General features: G+C 38.2%; 2 protein-coding genes across 2 annotated transcripts in view; one reads left to right on the forward strand and one right to left on the reverse strand.

Annotated features, from left to right (window-relative positions):
• LOC309606358 (serine/threonine-protein kinase MARK2-like) overlaps positions 1-21,618 on the reverse strand; it is a 200,693-nt gene that overhangs the window by 29,491 nt on the left and 149,584 nt on the right. The window lies entirely within an intron of this gene.
• Positions 1,412-21,215, forward strand: AQP11 (aquaporin 11). The gene is made up of 3 exons (XM_082343394.1): positions 1,412-2,665; positions 10,069-10,185; positions 13,497-21,215. The coding sequence occupies exons 1-3, from the start codon at positions 2,047-2,049 to the stop codon at positions 13,574-13,576; spliced, it is 816 nt and encodes a 271-aa protein (XP_082199520.1). The 5' UTR covers positions 1,412-2,046; the 3' UTR covers positions 13,577-21,215.

Genomic DNA, 21,618 nt, shown 5'->3' on the forward strand with positions numbered 1-21,618 from the left:
CTATTGGCACCACAGAAAACTTGGGAGTTATGAAGAGAACTTTCATTAGTTATTAGAGGACAAATTGAGATTGGGAAGGAAAGCTGAGGAGAATCAGCAAGAATGATAGGGACGGAGTAAAGGGACTAAGTAGGTAATTAAATAGTTAATCCCACTAGGGGATTGTAAGTAAAGAAAAAATATGGGAGACCCCTGTAAGTTAATGATCACTCAAGAAAGCAGGTTTGCTTAACCACGAAACCAAGCAGGCTTGCGTAGCAACAAAACCATGCAGCAGAAGCAGGAGACATGACCCAAAACAATAAAACAATGGTGGCATGAGACTCACACCCTGCCCAGTGAACTCAGTAAGTTAATGACCCCTAGGACATACTCTCTGCACACATAAAAAACAATACTTTATGGAAAAGTGACATTTCAAAGTGAAAGACCCTCACTGTACTGAGACCTGAAATAATTTTTCCATAGTGTCATGACAGTCCTGGCTTGACCATGTAGGGACAAGAAAACTCCCCTGCCCAACCTGCAGGAGGAGCTGATGATGGAAGCTTGGCGTCTACTGAAGAATGAGGAAGAAGGTGGGTTTTTCCCCCCTCCCCACTTTTCCTTTGATTATAAAATTGTAGCCCACTAAGTTCTCAGGGCACAGCATCCTCTCGCCTGCCCACTTGTAAGCCTCACAAGCATCCTATTCTAATAAATCACTTCTTATCTATCACTTTGCCTCTGGCTGAATTCTTTCCGTGACGAGACAGAAAGGACCCGGGCTCCTTGGAGCCCCCCAGAGATGCCACCTAGTGGTTTCAAGAACACCTTCCAAGCGCTCTAACACTTGAAGCTCGGGCTAATTATTCCTCTCATTTTAGCTCTTCTCTCACTTCTCTCTAGCCCTCAGAAATGTGGACTTGTGTCTCAGCAGAGCCCAGGGGGAGCCCAGGGGAGGCAGAACCGAGGCTGGAGAGTGCTGAGAAATTTGCACCCCTCTCCCCCAACTAAACCATGACACCCATTCCATTAGCAGAAAACCACGACAGGTGCAAGGTCTGAGGAATCCCAGACATTCCCTCCCAGCTGCACCCACAAAGGGCCGCCCAAGGTGGGCGAGCTGTTGTGAGTGAGGGGTGGTGGCAAGATGTCCTCTTTCAACTTCAGCCTAGCACTTCTTGAACACTTCCTGTCTGCCAGGCTCTGTGCTACTTGCCTTCCATGCTTTTTTAAAAACAAATCGATGAGGTGGGTCGTCTGACCCACAACTCTACGAGGTAAACGTCACAGGCAGGTGAAAAAAACTAAGGCTCAAGAAGACCCAGTTGCCTGCCCTTCTTCACACAGGTCAAGCCCTGGTTCGCTCTGAAATCTACTCCCCCCAAACCACCACCCAGCCCCCACCCCCGACCTCCGCGCTGCACCTCCGTCACTTCCCGTCTTCTCAGTCGCCCCACAAATTAAAAACGAGGTGGTTGGTCGAGATGAGCTTTAGCGGTCTTTCCAGGCTGCCGGCTTTACAGTTTTAAGAGCGGGTAAGGAAAACACCTCAAGGTTCCCACGTCAAAGCACCTGTCAAAGCGCAAGGGGCGCGCTCCCTCCCGCTCAGCGCTGGGAGAAACGCGCCCGGCGTCGCCGGGGGTCCGGCGGTCCCAAGTCTAGCCTCTCGCAAAGGCGCACGGGCCGCCGCGCGCATGCGCAATGGCCTCCGGACGCGCACCGTCCCTCCACTCCCCGCCCCACCCGCGCCTGCTTCCAGTCCCTGAGGGAAGCGGCGAGGGCGTGTGCGTGTCCGGCTCCTGCTGACCGTTGGCCCCTCAGCCGGTGCTCTCGCAGAGGTGTCCTCGTCGCCCCTCCTCCCCGGCTCTGGTAACAACACCCTAGCTCAGAGCCGGGGAGGGGAGGAGTCCTTCCGCATAGCACCCCCGGTGCCTCCAGCAAGCCTAGAGTCGGCCCGCCCCGAGGGGCGTGAGGGGGCGGGGCTGAGGACTTAGGACTCCGGCCCATACACCGCCTCCTGCCGAGCCAGAGCAGGGATCCCAGCCTGGTGTTGAGAGAGCCATGACGGCGCTGCGGGGGCTCTGGCCCGAGATGCAGGACACCTGTACCTCGCTGGGGCTGATGCTGTCGATCGTGCTGTTCATGGGGCTGGCCCGCGTGGTCACCCGGCAGCAGCTGAACAGGCCCACTGCCCACGCCTTCGTCTTGGAGTTTCTGGCCACGTTCCAGCTCTGCTTCTGCACCCATGAGCTGCAAGTGCTGAGCGAGCAGGAACCCCTGCACCCCACCTGGCCGCTGACGCTAACCTACTTCTTCTCGTTGGTGCATGGCCTGACTCTGGTGGGCACCTCCAGCAACCCGTGCGGCGTGATGATGCAGATGATGCTGGGGGGAATGTCCGCTGAGACGGGTGCGATGAGGCTGTTAGCTCAGCTGATTGGTGCCCTGTGCAGCAGGTACTGCATGGGCGCCCTGTGGAGCCTGGGACTGACCAAGTATCACGTCAGCGAGAGGAGCTTCGCTTGCAGGAATCCCATCCAAGTGGACTTGCCCAAAGCGGTCATCATAGAGGCCGTCTCCTCCTTTATCTTCCACAGCGCTTTGCTGCACTTCCAGGAGGTCCGAACCAAGCTTCGTATCCACCTGCTGTCAGCACTCATCACCTTTTTGGTCTATGCAGGTTTGTTATTCCCACAAAACACTTGGCATGTCCGGAGCTTCTATGACTTGAGGCTCTAAGTTCTTTGCCAAGATACATTTTAAACCATTATGCCTCTGTGATGTCAAAATTGGTATCTCCGTAATTCTAATCATTTTGCAGCTCATTCTTTACCGATAGGGTCGAAATATTGATCCTCCATTCAGTGCTTTTTTTTTTTTTAACACCCAGAGAAAGCCACTTATGTGCTGAAAGTGAGATCATGTGAGATATTGCCAAGGGTTCAAATATCCTACAAAGGGATTGTTGTAATGGTAGAAAGGAAAGATAACGTCAGCTACCTCTTGCCAACTTGGTATAGATCCTTTCTGAGACTCTCACTGAAACATGATCCTGGGTGTCAAAAGTTCCTTCCAATTTAAAGCACAAGCTACCTGATTGGTTAGTAGTAAGAGTGGGAAGTAGAAATTCTGTAGTTCTATTTCTTAGTTCTTTTTCTACAAAATTACTTAAAATCATTTCTTATCTCCTTAATAATTCATCTTGAGTTATAAGTGAATTTTTAATGGCCTATCAAGAAAGATGTGTTTTAAAATCAAAACGTGCTTGAAATCAAAGATGCTTTTTAAAAACTAATAATTCTTGAGAATCTGTTGATTTCTTGTAAACCATTTGTTTACCTTGACAGATCTCAGATTTAGTGGATAATCTGAATATTCTAAATGGGACAAGAAAATCCAAAAAACAAAAGTTTGATGATGAAGTGTGTTATTTTAAATGATCACAACAAAATATTTCATTAGGACTATATCTGAATTCTAAAATGTTTTGGAGGCAGGAATCTAATAAAAGGAATTAGTAGTAAGAGTCAGTCTTCTGCCCATTGAAAGGGAAACTATGAGTAGATGCAAACCTCAAGATAAGGACTTTGAAACATACGCTCGACTTCCTAGGTAGAAATGAAAGAATCTGCAATCCATTTCAACTTCTTTAGATCTAGTACCATTTTTTTTGGAGAGACAGATGGAAATAAATGGTATAGGAGAGAAGGAAGGATTTATGCATATTTGAGGGGTTGGTGAGTAGTTTCTTATTAAAGTTTTAGGTTTGGGCCAAAGCAAAAACATCCCTTGAAAAAAGTTATGCCACAATTTAGCTCTGTACTTACATAATTAGAAGTGGTAAATATTTAAAAGATGTTTTAAGTTAATAAAATGTTATACACAGTTCCTCCTCCCTCTCTTGATTATCCTTAAATTAGTATTCTTCCTTTTGTACTTTTAATACATATTTATGATTTCATAATAATACTGTATATAATATTAGCCAATACCTATTTTATAAGTGACAAAGATTTTGAGAGAAGAGAAACAAGATAATAATTGAAGTTATACATAAATATAAGGAGAGTTATTAGAAAGAACCCATAAAATAACAATTTAAGGTGTCAAAAAACACTGCTCTCTTTCTTCCCCTCACATTATTAACCTAGACATTGCTGAAATGAGGATACTAATTGGTAGGGGAGGAGGAGAGAGTGAAGGGATCACTACAGCAGTGGTTCTCAACATTCTCTCTGCGTTACAATCACCTAGGGAGTGTTTTAAACATACCCATATCTGGGTGCCAAGATTAAGATTTAATTGCTGTGGGAAGGGGCCTAGGCAATAGTAGATTTTAAATTTTCCCAGGTGATCCCAATATGAAACCAGGGCTGAGAACCACTGCTCCAGTCTAGACTTTGCTGGCCATTTCAGTAGCCACTAGTCACATATGGTTATTTAGGTATAAATCAACTAAAATTAAATATTTACTACTTCAGTTGCTATAGCCACATTTCAAGTACTCAATAGCCATATGTGGCTAGTGGGTACAACATTGGGCAGTGCTGGAGACTGTTTGCAGGGACAGAACCTAACAATTATTTACTACTGTTACAGAAATTGATACCCTATTATGATCTTCCTTTTCTGCCAATATAAGGGAGATAAGAATATTCATTGGGCAACATGCCAAGCATGTAGGAAATTTATATGAGTTATCCTAGTTAATCCTTACAGCAACCCACTGATGAATACATTATTCCCATTTTTATGTAAGTCAGGCTCCGAAAAGTGAAATGACCTGTCCAAGGTCACACAGCTAGAATGTTCTGGAACCATGATTTAAACTGACACTAAAGCTTATACTCATTTCATTATCAGCATTTCTACAGCATATTCCTCAAAAGTAACAAAAATATATACATACAATTGAATGTTGTTCAGCCATGAAAAGGAATGAAGTTCTGATACATACAATAGGAATGAACCTTGAAAACATTATGCTAAGCAAAATAAGCCAGACACAAAGGGACAAATGTTATATGACTCCACTTACATGAAATATTCAGAATAGGCAAATTCATAGAGTCAGAAAGTAGAATAGAGGTTACCATGGGCTGGGTACCAGGGAGGAATAGGGACTTTTTGTTTAATGGGTACAGAGTTTCTGCTTGGGGTGATGGAAAAGTTTTGGAAATAGTGGTGATGATTGAACATTGTGACTGTAACTAATGCCATGAATATACACTTTTAAATGGTTAAAATGGCATATTTTATGTTATGTATATTTTAGCATAACTTAAAAAAATTTGTTACAAAAGGATTCTGTTGCCAAATAAATTTGGCAAACACTGGATTAAACAGATTTTCTAATTTAAGACTTCACAGAGCCTTTACTATGCTACTGTTTATTGTGAAACTCCAACAAGAGGAGCATGTGGAACACAGTTTTTCAAACTTACGGAATCCATTTGTCTAGGAGTGTGTAGCAGAAGAGAACATACTTTGGGAAGTGCTGCACTAAGCCATGTCACTCCCCATTTTTTCTATGGATATAAGTCATAACTTTAGATCAGTTATTCTAAATAGAGTGAACTGTTTGGGGACTAGCTGAGTGTGTGTCTTACCCGGCAGAGGTGAGGCTTTTGTAGGAAGGAGTTAAGAATGGATAGGGAAGGAAAGTCAGGGGAAGCATCTGCTAAATCAGGCATCGTTACAAGTTACTTTGATATGTCTTTCTCTCTCTTTTTTTTTTTTAAACTTCTAAGATACTATTAGTACTGGTTTGGCTAAGTTGCATCCTGGGATATTTCTTTAATCACTTGCATTTTGAGGACACCCAGAAGTCACTAATACAGGTCACATCAAAAGAACTGATAATTTAAGATTACAGAACATAACTGTCCAGCAGCGTAGCCACAGGCTCCTTGGATAGCCAATGATCAAGCGTCTGATTGTGTATTTATTGATTTAGCATCCTGCACTTTGATGTGCAGATGGAGGCCACTGATGTCATTACCACTTATCATGTATTTATTGACTTCCCAAATAAAGTGAAAAAAAGCTGTGTGATTTATTAACATATTAAAGCTGTTAAAACTATTAATGCAAATTTCAAGCAAATCTTCCTTAATTTAGGTTTTGGGAGAATTTGGTTCAATGACCAGGGTAAGAGAGAACTGCATTCATTTTTAAATTAATTACATATTGGGAAAAAAATCTGTTATTTTACATATCCAGATAGGTTGTCTTTATTACTGTACCCTGTTCATTTCCTTTGTAGAATTTTAAATTATATACTTGTTTTCTGATGTAATGCCTGTCTTCCTCCACCAGACAGTAAGCTTTATGAGTACAGAGACTAAAATTGTTTTATTCATTATAAGTTATAATCAGGACTTAGCATGGTGTCGCCTGTTACAAATAAATACTCATTATTTTTAGAATGAGTGAATGAATGAATTAGCAAATACTCTATTCATTTAAAAATAGAAAGAAGTAATACATATCTGGGTATTCCATATTTTATGTCTAAGAGCTTTCAAAATAAGCCTAATATATTGTTTGAAGTAACTGTGTTTTTACTTCATTTCATTACTCCATTCAGGAGGTTTTTGTATCCTTCTAAGTCACAAAGAATTTGGGTAAGATTATTTGTCAAAGGAGAAGGGAACTAAGTCCTTTACATACGTTCATTTTTAATACAATAACCATATGAAATAGGTGCCAATTTACAAATGAAAAACAGCTTCAAACGAAGGTCCAAAACTTTTTTTTTATCATGCCAGTATAATATAGTGGTTAAGCACACAGCCTTGGAGTTGGACTGTGTCCGTAGGAGAGATAACTTAATTTAGGTCTGTTTCCTAATCTTTAAAATGGAGACTAATACTATCTATCTCTTCAGACTATGATGAAGAATAATGTATTCCAAGTTCTTCCCACAATAACTGGCACAAATGTTCTGGTCACTGGAAAGGCCTAGCTTCCGTTATAAATTAGTTAATTGACATTCTAGCTTTTACACGAGTCTTACATGATTTTAACTAGTGTCATTCTGTCACAGAGAATTTGATTCCCTTTAGGAGTACTGAGAAACATTAGTGCCTATAATTACCAGATTTGGGACTCAGTCTTTGTGGTAATTTCACCAAGGTCATACTGTCTTCTAAGACTCTTGGCAGTCAGCCAGCTGGATCTCCCTGTTGATACCTCTTCTTCAACATATGTTATGGCTTCTCCCCTCCAGACATCAATATATAGTAACTTATGTTTCAAAGCCATTTTCTGTAAGTTCTGTGCCTGATGGATGATTCTTACTTTTTAAATAATTCACATTTAATTACACAATACATGAATGTGTTATTTTTGTAAAAAATGGAAATATTACCAATGAGACTTTTGATTGCTATCCTTCATGCCTGTCCCCTCTCCTTCCCTGCCTACTCTTCTCACCAGTGTAGTCCTGTGCGTGCATATGTGTGTGTCCTTCCAAATTCTTATGTGCATTTATTATACATATTGATAGGACCCTACAGAAACTATTATATGTGTTCATGTTAACATGAAAGGTATCATACTTTACTTTCTGCAGTTTGCTTTTTTTAGCGGTGTGGTTCAATGATATTATCTTGGAGATCTATATTAGTAAAGAGATTTCGCTTGTTATTTCAGTACTGAATGGTATTCCAAATTAATAACAAAGTTGTATATGTAGCTACCTTCTTCTGAATAGACATTTAGGTGTTTCCCAGTTCATTGCTACTATAAACAACCTTATGTGTGTCTACTAGTATACAAGTACCAGTAGTTCTCTAGGACAGTGGTTTTCAATGGGACAATTTTGCCCCCCGCCCCCCCAGGGGACTTTTAGCAATGTCTGGAGACATTTTTGTTTGTTACAAGGTGGGAGATGGATGTGCAACTGGCATCTAGTGGGTAAAGGCTAGGAATGCTGCTAAAAATCCTACAATGCAAAGGACAACTCCCAACAAAGAATTACCCAGTCTAAAACATCAAAGCCAATGCCACATTTTGGGCCTTTTGCTGACACAATGGATTTCTGAATCAGTTAACTTATCCTTAAAATAACAGTAATTTATTATTTTTCATGACTTTGTGGATTAGATAGGAAATTCCTGAGATCATATAGCTGGACAGTTGGTATGTCTGGAAGAGCCAAGGTGCTTCACTCGTGTCCAGCAGTTGGTACCAACAGCCATCTAAGATGCCTCAGTTTTCTTCCCTGTGGCCTGTCATCCTCCAGCAGCCTAGACCAACTCACTTACATGGTCAGGGCATTGTTCCAAGAGAGTAAAAAGTGGAAACCGACGATGGCTTTATTGAGACCTGAACCTAGAATTCACTCAGTGTTGCTTCTCACACTCAGAATTCACATAGCATCACTTCTGCTGCATTCTATTTGTCAGTGCAAGTTGTAAAGCCAATCCATATCCAAGACAGGGGAATAGACTGTACCTCTGGGTAGGAGGAGCAGCTTCTACCAAGTCACACTGAGCAGAATTGGTGATGTAAGGGTTAGAAGATAAGTGTGAAGTAGCTGGAGTTTTAGAATGGTATAAAACTGACTGACAGTGTTCTTAGACCTAATGGAAATACCAAAGACCTAATGGGAAAACTGAAGCAAACTAATTATGAGGGCAATGATTCAGTCTATTTTTATTGATAAATGCCAAAAAAAAAATCACAGGTCACTTATATTATCACAGCACATATTACATTATATTTTATTATAAAGATCTGTGTGAATCCTTATCTTTTTGTCCATGGTGTCTAGAACATAGGAACTCAATAATTTTTTGTGGAATTAAGCTGAAATGACCACATGCCAACCAAACAATTCTGTTGGCCCTTGGCAGTTGCAGGTTTAACATTCCAGGATTTGACTATTCAAGAGTGGTCCTGAAGGTCCATGATGTGATGTCATTTATAATTGCTGAGGCATGAATATGAATCATGCTGTGAGGCTGGTATGCTAAAAAGGACTCTTAGCCCTGGAGTGAACTCAGTTCAGTGTCAACATCTTTACCTCAACACAGCTTCAATGTTTTCAGCCTATCAGGAGTGAAATCTCATTAGTGAAATCTTATGAAAGGGTCTCTTAATTTTCAATTTTACTTCACTGCATTTTATAAAGACAATTAACATGCTATAGTGGCATATGTCCATGTAAAATTTGTGAAGATCTCCGGATCTGTAGCTGTGGCTGAGTCAGAGGCAGACAAGTGTGCCCAAGCTTCCACATGGAACAACCACCAGAAATGTCTCTATCTCAGGGATACAATTAGAGTATGTTTTGAAAAGCGGAGCCACAGTTCTGGTGAGTACCACTGGACAGGCAGTCCAACCTCTTTTGCCTTTCCTTACTTGCTGTGTAGCCAGAACTATAAACTCCTGGGCCCCATCTGAGAGAGAGACCCTGTGTGCAGAGCTGGACCATGAATCCTGAAAAGTAGTCAACAGTTAGAATTTGTGCTTATCTTTCACGACTACTCAGTGACTTCTTTTTTTATTTTTAAAAATTTTGTAACCACGTTATTGAGATATAATTCACACACCATTCAGTCACTTCTTCAGGGCTCTGCTGCCAAGTAAAAATGGAGTCAATGATAATGCTTTGGTCCATTTTATTTTTTGTTTTCAAAGCAAAGGTACTTCTGCTCAAGAGGATCCTGGGGTATTGTACCCATTTTAAATGTACTTTCGTTTTATTTTTATTATTATTCATTTAAGTTTATGAATGTTAAGGGCAGCCAAATCTCCTGTTTTATAAAACTGTAGGAACAATAACAGAGCAGGTTAACTTTCAATGTGCATTTTATAATATACTATAGGAAAAGCATTGGATTAAAATTCTTAATGTCCTTTGTCCCCCCACCCCCGCTTTTTTGCACCTGGCATATTATAATCTATAATCTATTTTTATTCTCTATGCCAGGTGATTCTGCAAAGGAAGATTACAGAATAAGAATACTTAAATACCTAAAATGAAATAGTTACATTTAGTAATCCCTGTATTTCTAGTTGCAAGAAAATGTAAGATATATGGTTTGGTATCATTCTGTTTAAAATGTATTACAGGAGGAAGTCTAACAGGAGCTGTATTTAATCCAGCTTTGGCACTTTCACTACATTTCAAGTGTTTTGATGAAGCATTCCTTCAATTTTTTATAGTATATTGGCTGGCTCCTTCTTTAGGTAAGCATATTTTTATTTAATATGATTAAAAGATTAGAATCTTTTAAATATGATATGGAATGTCACTGTAACATGTCAATTTCCAAAGCCAGAGTAGGAACAGACAGAAAAGAAAAAAGGTAGGAAATGTTATGCCTGAAATAACATTTTATTTTGTGCAGTATCCTTTAAAACTTCTTTTATCTTCAAAGAAACAAATTACCTAGTTAAGGATAGTCAGTTTGAGGTCTGATACCACTTTAAGAAGCCCTCAGATATGAGGGCAAAAAAGTGAGGAGTAATTATTTCCATTAAAAAATAATCTTTTTTTTTTGCTAAAGGAATTTGTTTTTTTCAAGTGTGTGAGCTCCAAATAAAATACTATTTAGTTCATTTGACTCATTTTACAGAAGGGCATCTCATGAAACAATGCACAACTATAATAAATGTAGTTTTAAAATTTTCCACAAGTTGCATTCCTATTATCTCTATCTGGATCAGATATGTAAAATTCCTCTTTTCAGGTAGGTCAAATAACATAAAAAAGTTATAACTGTAATCATGATATGCATTTCCTTATGTAAGTTATCAGCATTTCTTGATTTTGTTTAGTCATCTGTTTTAAGCCTGACTATAATTCATAACTATAAATGAATATGAGGATAGCTGGCCTTTTGTTAGTTCATCCTTCTTTTTATCCAGTTTGCATTTTGTTTCTTGTTGCTCATTTCTTTAAAAAAAAAAAAGGAGGTGGGGAGGAGGGTACTTATAGGAGAGAACATAGGCATAACAGGTTTGAATAGCCATCATACTTCACTCCTTCCATTCACCTTCCATTCCTTTCATTTAGGAATTTTCCTCACATTTAGTATCTATTATGCTCAGCAATATCTATAGGCCTAAACATGAAGAATATCAGAGAAAACCTGTATTTTAAAATGCTAATAATGGTAGCTTTTTTTCATCTATTGATTACTAGTATTTTCCAATAAGTTCTTTAAATTTTCTCTGCTCTTAACTTTTAAGAAGTAAAAAAGGTCACTGAAGTTCATGAAGAAGTTAAAAAGGTCACTAATTGGACCAGTCTACTTAAGTTTTTATATGGAAAAATTCTCTTAATATGTCTTATTTGAAATGAACATATACTATTAACATTATATATTTGTTAATGTGCTCCAACTACAATTTTAACAGTAGGCCCATGATACTAAGGAATTATGTCATTCACTACTTGAAAAAAACCTAAAAAGTAGGCCTTTCCAAAATAATTTTAAAAGAAAAAAGAAACAGAAGTCATTGCCATTCTCTGTAAAAAGACCATGACTTTTTTTTCATTAAACACATTTCCTAGCCTAAATCACTTGATAACTTCTTCCTGGAAGAACATACTGGAAAAAAGTCTCATGACAGATTAAAAAAAAGGAGCAATCACTTCTGCCCCTTTAGCAAATATACAGACCAGAGAGTAGTAGGGTAGGAAAACAGACTATATTCTCTTCATGATAGTGTGGTGCAAACAGGAAGATAACATTACTTGTTGCTGTTACCAAAACATTTTAAAGAACCCCTTATCCAAAAAACAATCCAAATACGCAAATGAAAAACAAATATACTTTTATTTCTTTGCTTCCTATTCAAGGGATCTTTTAAAAATGGAATTGGGATCAAACTTTTTTGCAATTATGTATGGCCCTAATTAGCCTGTTGAAAATATACAAAGATTCTTCCTTTGTTGACCTAAGGATCTCCTAGCTTTTTCTAAACAGACCCAAACAAAATTTCTGTTCTAGTTCTTCATTTAAAGAGCCACGTTCCTATACTGCTTTAAGAGGTTTGTGAATGAGAAACAATATAGAAATAACTCGATAGATGTGGATAAAAGACATGTGACTAAATGGCAGTTTTTAGAATACTAAATTCTGGCTTGCCACTGACTTTTGTCATACACTGAAATTACATTCCCACTGGGGAAAAAAATGGCCTCAAATGAAGTAAGGTCACTATTTAACTCTAAGAAGGATAAGAAAAATAAATTTTATTTTTACAAGAGTCATTCAAAGAGCTAAGAGATGAGGAGTCGAAGCAAACAAACACTAGGCAGTGCCACAGAGTGCGACAGAGGAGAGTAATCGCAAGATACCTATCTTCTTTCCCTTCTTGACCAAGCAGGGAGCCAACTATTCTTGGAAGACACGGTCCTTGTTCTTTCTTGTTTCTCTTCATAGCGGAGATAATTATAATTCCTTTAATGGGCCCTGCCATCTTCCCCAATTAATAAAATGTTAGAAATGTGACTATAAGAATGTATATAAATTCTCTAGCTTACACATTTCATATAATAAAAATTAGCAAATTCTATTTGCTTCTATGAAACTGCAACTCCATTTTTAGAAAGTTTTAAATGTAATGTCTTATTTTCTAGCTCTGACTTTATAAAGAATATGTCAAATTTTGTGGATTTATTAACAGATTGTTTCTGACTTTTTAAAAATCTAAAGCCTTTGGTTGCAAATCAGATTCATCTTTCAAAAATATGTTAAGCTATCCAAATGCTAGTCAAACCTTAAGGTTTCCTCTTGTTAGCAAACAGGAGTAAACTATCAAATCTGCATGTGACAAAAACACATTCTTAATCTAAGTTTAAACTGATTTAGAGCTTTAAGCCTACATACCTTCAGATAAAAACATTAACCATTGCAGACTTCTCTGTTAGACAGTGATTTGAGTCCTGTGCCTAAATCTCCTCTGTCCCTATTTCCCACTGAAAAATTTTAAATCTTAAAAAATGTTTTTAAAAAAAAATCACATTTTTTACATATATATATATGCTAGTTTAGATTTATCTGGCATGACCTCAAAAATGAAGATGTGCTAATATGTGATTTTTTAAAAAACATTTATATTTAAGATTTAAAATGTCAACTGAAGTTTTCTTTCAGATACTTTGCTTATTAATACAGCTCTAAAAGCTATTAATGGTTGAGACTAAAATGGAGACCCAAGTCCAGAGTTTCTCACTCAGCAAGTCAGTAATGGAGCCAGAACTAGAACTCCAGATCTATTTTATTTATCCTTTGAATTCACTGTTTAGATCCTACTGGTTTTTCCAAGTACATACTGTTTTTAAGGATTCATGGTTGAAGAAAAATAATATGAGAATATTATATTTTAAAATACCTACATGTTTCATGTAGAATTGATGTAGCTAATTCTTTTAAACATAGCTCTACAAATCTCTAGGTATGTAATTGTATATAATCTTAAATTATAACCACTGAATGATTATGAACTTCCTTAGGGATTGTTTTGTTTTTACTGTATTTTTCTTTCAGGTATATTGCTGATGATTTTGATGTTCAGTTTTTTCCTTCCATGGCTGTATAACAACCATACAATTAATAAAAAGGAGTAACTATTCTAAAAGACTAAGTTTCAGGACAGTCAAGATGGATGTGATAAAGATTTTATCACCTAATACTCACACACTGGCTGCACTGGATTCGTCAATGTTATCTTCCTTTGAAGAAACTGCCTTAGAGTTTTCATCACTGGGACTTAAAAAAAATTACTGTGAAAATAAGGTATCCTGTGTTTTTCAGTTAAGACTTGTTCTTTTAAGCGTGTATTAAATGCTGCTAGAAAAGACTCTTTAAATATAAATCTCAAGTGATAATTGTTAATTTTGATGAAAAAGAAATTGAGTACAGGGTGAGAAGGGAAGGGAAGGTGATGGTAGGACCAAGAAAGAGTATGTGTATCATGTGTCACTTGAATGAACAAGATTTTTAACCAAAGTACAAACAGTCATGCTTACAAAACTGGAGAGAGGATACTTTTCAGCCACTACCTCACACAGTGATACCATCAGCAGTGTCATCTTTCAATAGGAAAGTTGCTTTTGGAAGTAGATTATATACCTACTCATACTCAAGGGGGTTCCTGAATTTTAAATATATTCTAATCTAAAATATTTTCTCTAAATAGACAATCTCACTAGCTTTAGGCAAACTGTCATTCTTTAGTAGAATAAAGCACTCATACAAAGTATAAGCTTTTCACATTCTCATCTGACTGAACAGCTACCTTATGAAGTAGGTGGGCATGTATTTTTAATCTCCATTTAACAGATAAGGAAATGAAGTCTAGAAGGGGGTTTACTGCTTTGCCCAAGGTCAAATACAGCCAAATACCATCTTTAAACTTCTACTTCAATACAAAAAAATATTCTCCGTCATCAAGACTAAAGGAAAATTGAAGATTATAAAGAAACATTAAATACTTTATAATGTTACAATCTGTTTAGGAATTAACAGCTTTTTTTTTAGGCTTAAAGAACCTTCAAGTTTTCCTCTGTTAGAAGCTTTCTTTTATTGTATGTCTACCTTTTTTTTTTTTTTATTCCCCCCCTGTATGTCTACTTTTTATTAAAAGTTCAGATGATAAAAGGTTAAGTATGTTTCTCTTCAAAGGAATTCCATTATCAGAGTTAAAACTGAAAGCAAAAAAAAGGGGGGGGAGGGGCGAAATAAGATCTGTTTGAGTAATAATCAATTAAGCAACTGATAAACTGCCAGGTGATCTAAGTGCTGCTTGGTGATCAGCCTGTTATAGTCACTCTCTTTACACCTGCAGACTGAACCAGACTGCTGCAGGCTACCCAGCAAGGCAGCCAGTTTGACGGTCATGGACTTTTGACTCTTGAACTTATGAATACATACCGTAGTATTTTCTATTTTAAAAAGCAGAGTTCATAAAATTGCAACAATGGCTAAATGCAGTCTCTGACTTGTTTTATTTGGCCTGCACAGTATTTAAAACAAAATAACAAGCTAGTTATTGTAAGTTTTTAAACCACACAAAAATCCATAGTTCTAGCTTCTCTTGAAAAAAATCAAAAGATCAGTCAAGGGCTTCCCTGCTGGCGCAGTGGTTGAGAGTCTGCCTGCCGATGCAGGGGACACGGGTTCGAGCCCTGGTCTGGGAAGATCCCACGTGCCGCGGAGCGACTAGGCCCGTGAACCACAGCTACTGAGCCTGCGCGTCTGGAGCTTGGGCTCCGCAACGAGAGAGGCCGCGTTAGTGAGAGGCCCGCGCACCGTGATGAAGAGTGGGCCCGCTCTCCGCAACTGCAGAAAGCCCTCGCGCAGAAACGAAGACCCAACACAGCCAAAAAAAAAAAAAAAAAAAAAAAAAGAGCAGTCAATATTAGGCCTGACTTCTGCTATTACAAGCACACAAAATGACTGGTCCCTTCAAAATAGTCCCTTTGCCACTCCCTATGTCTTCCAAACATGAAGCTGAATTTCACTTATTATTTCATGGCTGTTTTTCTTATAGGAATTTTTTTTATTCATGTCTCTTTATCATGAGACTGCGGTTTAAGAAAATTGAGCATTAATTTGTGAAAATACCCAGCCCTCTAAACTTCACTTGTCAGAATTAGAGGTTGCGACTCCTGATGACACGGCTTCCCCTGCAGCCCTCTCAAATGGTAGCTTAGCTGTTTTCTCTATCACACCTCTTGATACCACTGGGCCTGGAGATGGAACAGGTCCCTTTCTCCTCATCTATTCTCTGCTCCCCCCTTTAAAAACATGTCATCAGACCATGCCACCTTCTACCTGGGTACTTCTTATTGCAGTTATCTACCGTACAGTCCCCTCAATTCCCTCTTGATCCTTTAGGAATTTAGTTCCTGTCTCATTCTCTCTCCACAACACTACTCCAGTTATATTTGTTGGTGATTTCAATACTTACAAAGATGATCCTTCCAATATCTTGGCCTCCCAGTTCATTGGCTGAACTTGAAAGGCTCTTCAATAGTTTTTCCCTTCTCTTCTGCCTCAACTACAACTTTGGTCATAACCTTGAGCCTGTCATTACCAATAACTCAAACTCTTCTCTGATCTCAAATACCTCATTCCCCAACCACTAACCCCTCTCTCCAGCTCACTCGCCCTACTATCTCATCTCCAGTGATCCTTTGAACCCCCATGGGGAACTTCTGTCCACTGATACCACCATGTTTTCACATCTTTCTCCCCTCTCAATTACTCTCGTCTCCTTCAGCAGCTTAAATTACACTCTTGTATAGAATCTTAACTCCCTTGTTCCTTTATCTCATCATACTCACATGGCTTAACCACAATTTGATTAAATCCAACTGTCTGCTTATTCCATGCCTGCACCCAAACATGAAATAGAAGAAAAATTGGAGATAGCAGTAGGACAGTTCTTTCAAAGACTTTTGCTGTAAGCAAAGAAAGTGTGGGGGAAATTGGGTCAAGAAAGAATTTCCTTTAAGGTGGGAAAGACATCAGCATGTTTACATGCTGAGGGGAATGATGCAGTAGAGAAAATAATGATGTAGGAAAGGGAGGGGAGATTTCCCAGGTCCATAGTTTTTAATTGGCTAGCAAAGATAGAAGCAAGTGCACAACTGAAGGGGCTGGCCTTGGCTAGAATCACAAACAAATCATTCATAGTAACAGGAGAAAAGGTTAAGAATATATGGGCACAAGAAGAGTTGGTTGAACAGATGTGATGGTGGGAGTCTGAAGAAGTTCTTCAGTTTTCCTCTTCCCATTTTTTCTTGAAGCATTCTAGTCAGCCCTTCAACTCTACCATTCCACTGAAATTCCTGCCAAGGCCATCAATGACTTCCATGCTGTTAAATCAAGTTCTCATACTCCTTACCTATCAGCAGCATTTGATACAATTTATTGCTTTCTCCTCCTGATTCACTTCACTTCCAGAAAATTATTGCTTTCTCAGTTTATTCTTCCTCCTTTCCCCAAACTAAATGATAGCTTCCCAGGGCTCAGTCCTCTGAGCTCTTTTCTATTTATACTTACTCCCTTGGTAATTTTATCCAGTCTTGTGGCTTTATGGCAACTATATCCTAATAACTGCCAAATTTCTATCTCCAGCTTGTACAACTCTCCTGTACTCCAGACTCATATCCATCTGTAAATGTAACTCTATACTTGGTTGTCTAACATATAACTCAAGTTAATACATGCAGCTCTAGTTAATTCAAACTGCATAGTTTATCCATTCTATTGATGGTATTTGTACTTACTCACTATTAAATCAATGCATGTGATAAACATTCTTGTGCAGGTCTTCTTGTGTACATGTGTTTTTCTAGGGTAGCAGGCTTTCATACTTTTCATTATGGCCTACTAGCATAGTTTAGTCAAGCCTCCATTTACTTACTCCTGTCCAGATTATTGCAGTAACTTCCTGTTTCTATTACCAGAGTGATCCTATTAAAACAATCAAATCATGCAACAGCTCTCTATTTCAGACTTAAAGGCATATATTCTTCGATTTAACTATTACAAAACTGTATGCAACTGTTGGTGCAAAATATTAATGTGCTGGGAAAAACTGCACATGAACCAATGTGATTTCTGGGTTATACGGACATCACTGCCCTACTCAGCAATCATTTGTGAGCTAGTTCACATTATTTAAAAACACACTGTAGCAAAATTGTATTAGAATGCTAGGGCTAGAATAACCACACTTGAAAGCATCCTACATAAGGAATAATTCCTAGCTTCTAAAAGCACACAGGATTCCACAACTTCTTGCTTTTAAAAGACACTGTAAACAAAATGAAAAGACAAGACACAGACTAGGAGACTGGAATCTAGAATATATAAAGGACAGATCAGTAAGAAAAAAATAAAACTGGGCAAAAAATATGTATAAGTCAAATGTACAAAGCAGGAAGGTGTTCAATTTCACTAATAATCAGGAACATGGAAATTACAATCTTGATGAAATTCTACTTTCATATTCATCAGGTTGGCAGAAATTCAGGAGTCTGGAAATATCAAAAATTGGTAAGGGTATAGAGAAGCATTATTCCCTAATGGTGGAACTGTAAATAGCTACAATCGTTTTGGAGAACAGTTTAGCAAAATCTAGCAAACTTTAAGGTTTACATAAGTGGGGCTTCCCTGGTGGCACAGTGGTTAAGAATCCGCCTGCCAATGCAGGGTACATGGGTTAGAGCCCTGGTCCGGGAGGATCCCACATGCTGCGGAGCAACTAAGCCCGTGTGCCACAACTACTGAGCCTGTGCTCTAGAGCCTGCGAGCCACAACTACTGAGCCCACGTGCCACAACTACTGAAGCCCGCGCGCCTAGAGCCCGTGCTCTGCAAAAAGAGAAGCCACCACAAGGAGAAGTCTGTGCACCGCAACAAAGAATAGCCTCTGCTTGCTACAACTAGAGAAAGCCCACACGCAGCAACAAAGTACCCAACGTGGCCAAAATAAATAATTAAAATTTAAAATCTTTGAAAAAAAATAAAAATAAAGTGCTTAAGTAGGAAAAGCAGCAGAAAGATTCAATTAATAAAAGTTAAAAAAAAACCATGCAACCCAATACTATATAGTGTTTATAGCATACATACACATTTAGCAAAAATACAAACACATACATAGTTATGATCAATACCAAATCTGGGATAGCGGTTACCTCTGAAGAGGAGGAAGGGGACTGGGATCTGGAGAATACAAAGGGAGCTTCAACTGTATTTGTACAATTTTATTTCTTAGCTGCATGTGAGTATATGGGTATGTGTTAACATTAGTCTTTTTTTTTTTTTTAACTGAAGTATAGTTGAGTTACAATATTACATTATTTTCAGGTGTATAGCATAGTGACTCAGTATTTTTGCAGATTTTACTCCATTATAAGTTATTACAAGATAATGACTATAATTTCCTGTGCTACAAAATATATCCTTGTTGCCTGTCTACTTTTCACATGGTAGTTTGTATCTGTTAATCTCATACCCCTAATTTGTCCCTCCCTTACTTCTCTCTCCCCTTTGGTAACCACAAGTTTGTTTTCTATATCTGTGAGTCTGTTTCTGTTTGGCATATACATTCATTTGTATTATTTTTAGATTCCACATATAAGCGATATCATATAGTATTTGTCTTTTTCTGACTTATTCCACTAAGTATAATATTCTCTAGGTTACATTAATCTTTTTAATATGCCAAAAAAATTTCAGAACACTAATTATTTATAAAGTTAGGTAATGATAACCAACTTTTCCTTTACCTGCAGAGTTTTGCAGTTAAACAATGAATGATAATTGTAAATTTTTTAATTCTCTGAAACTCTAAACTACGATATATAGCCCAGATCCCTATTCCTCAGATAAAAATTATGACCATGCAGGAGATGTGTTAGTTTTCTAGTACCACTGTAACAAAGTACCATAAACCAGGTGGTTTAGAATAACAGAAATTTATTCTCTCACAGTTCTGGAGGTCAGAAGTCCAAGCAAGGTGTCAGCAGAGCCATGATCCCTCTTAAAGGCACTAGGGAAGCATCTGTTCCAGACCTCTCTCTCCTAGCTTCTGGTAGCCTCAGGCATTCCTCTGCTTGTACATGCATCACTACAATCCCCCACCTTCACGTGGCTTTCCCTCTGCCATGTCTGTCTCTGTGTCCAAATTCTCCCTTCTGATAAGGACACCAGTAAATATTACATTAGGGCCCATCCTAGTGACTTCATTTTAACTTGATCACCTCTGTAAAGATCCTATTTCCAAATAAAGTCACATTCTGAGATGCTGGAGGTCACGATTTCAACCTATCGCTCTGAAGGGACACAATTCAACCCACGAACAGGGAAAAAAAAACTCAAGTCTCCCTCCTACCCCAGTCCCCTACTTCTCCCAAAAACAACTTTCTTATGCATCATGTATATGTACATGATACGTAAAATCCCCATTGTAACCTCCAGCCCCTTTTCTTCGATACAAATATCTCTGTGTCTTGTTTTTTAATCTAATGTATCTTGGAGCCTATTCATTATTGGTACATAGTATCTAACCAATTCTTTTTAAGGGATAGTTTTCCATTGTACAGAGGTACTGTAAATAACTGACCCAGGCTTAACTATAGACATTGAGGTTGTTTTCAGTCTTTTACAAATAAAGTTGCAATTACTATCCTTGTGCTTATGACTTTCCTAATGTGCAAATTTATCTTATCGATAAATTCCTTTAAGTGAAGTCTCTGGGTCTCTCATGTGCATTTTAAGCTTTGACAAATATCAATAGTACGTTCCTCAGTTTCTATAAAAACCTTTCTTAACTTTAATTATATACAACCCCAATTTATAGTTTTTGTTGTTGTTGTTTCTGTTTGTTTGTTTTTTAAGGTTTCGGGTTGCAGTAGACAGCTGTAAATTTTTGCAAGCCAGCATCCAAGCATCCTTTCTATTTGGGATAATCCACCACTGTGAGAATCTGAGCAGGGGCAGTGCCCTCCCACTACAGAAGCTGAAAGGGCCAGATAGTCCTGTCTTCTGGCAACACACACAGTGCCAACCAGGACCCTGGGGGGACTCAAAGACACAGAAGCAATTCAATCAGTCTAACACCCAGAGGAATCACAACATCTTATGTAAACCAATCCTAGTTTCTAACCTTTTTCTGAGCCTGGTTTATTTCAGCTTTCATGTCCATTTTGTGAGCTACCAGATAGCCTTTTTTTTTTGTTTTTCTGCTTAAATTAGCCAGATTTGGATATTTACAACCAGAATTTAGGCTGATAATTTTGGTCATACTTTTATGAACATAAATTGCTACACTATTCTCATATTTGCATTACACGCTATGAAGGCTTAGACTGCTATATTTTGGGGTAATACATATTTGCTTTTCTTCATAATTCTGTCAGCTGTTTACTGATGCTATTGATATGCCTGATGCAACCACCCCTTTTCTCCTTTTCTAACCTGTTACGTGACTAGAAACTAGATGAGCAAGTACATTGGACCTGTTTGTAGAGCAAGGGTAGAGACCTGCAGTGAAGGCCTGAAGGTCCTTCGAGAAAAATGCATAATTTTATCACATCTGTTTTAATTGCTCAGTGGAATTTTAAATATCAGGCATCTCAGATGTATTCTAAGAGCTGAGTTAATATTACATTTGTAGCTGCTTCTTTCTGTTATAGAAAGAATTAACTACTTTTGGTAATAATTAACATTTATTGCATCATCTTCTACACACTGTTGTAGTGATTCTAATCACTGTTGTTAGTGATTCATACAATTTTCAAAATAATCCAAAAATAAAATCCTAAGAAGAACTAGCCTGTATACACTTTTATTTATTAGCCTTCTCATCCCCAAGTTATGTATTTCTACTTTATCTTCTTAAAATTGTGCTAAAAACAATTCTAAGTTCACTGCTCTCCCCAAAGTTGTCCTGATTTCTCATCTGAAGTTATTAAGTCCCCGACATTAGATACTGATTTTATTTACGTAGATATGAGCAGACAGAGTGAGATGCTAGTGAAAGTATTTTTCAATTTCAGCTTCTTTGTCAAGGGATGGCAATAATTCTATTAGAATCCTCATAAGGGATTTTCTCAGATTTTAATTACGATCTATTAGCCACAGAAGATGGGTAC

This window comes from Balaenoptera borealis (assembly GCF_965194805.1).
Source record: "Balaenoptera borealis genome assembly, chromosome: 11".
Classification (NCBI taxonomy): domain Eukaryota; kingdom Metazoa; phylum Chordata; class Mammalia; order Artiodactyla; family Balaenopteridae; genus Balaenoptera; species Balaenoptera borealis.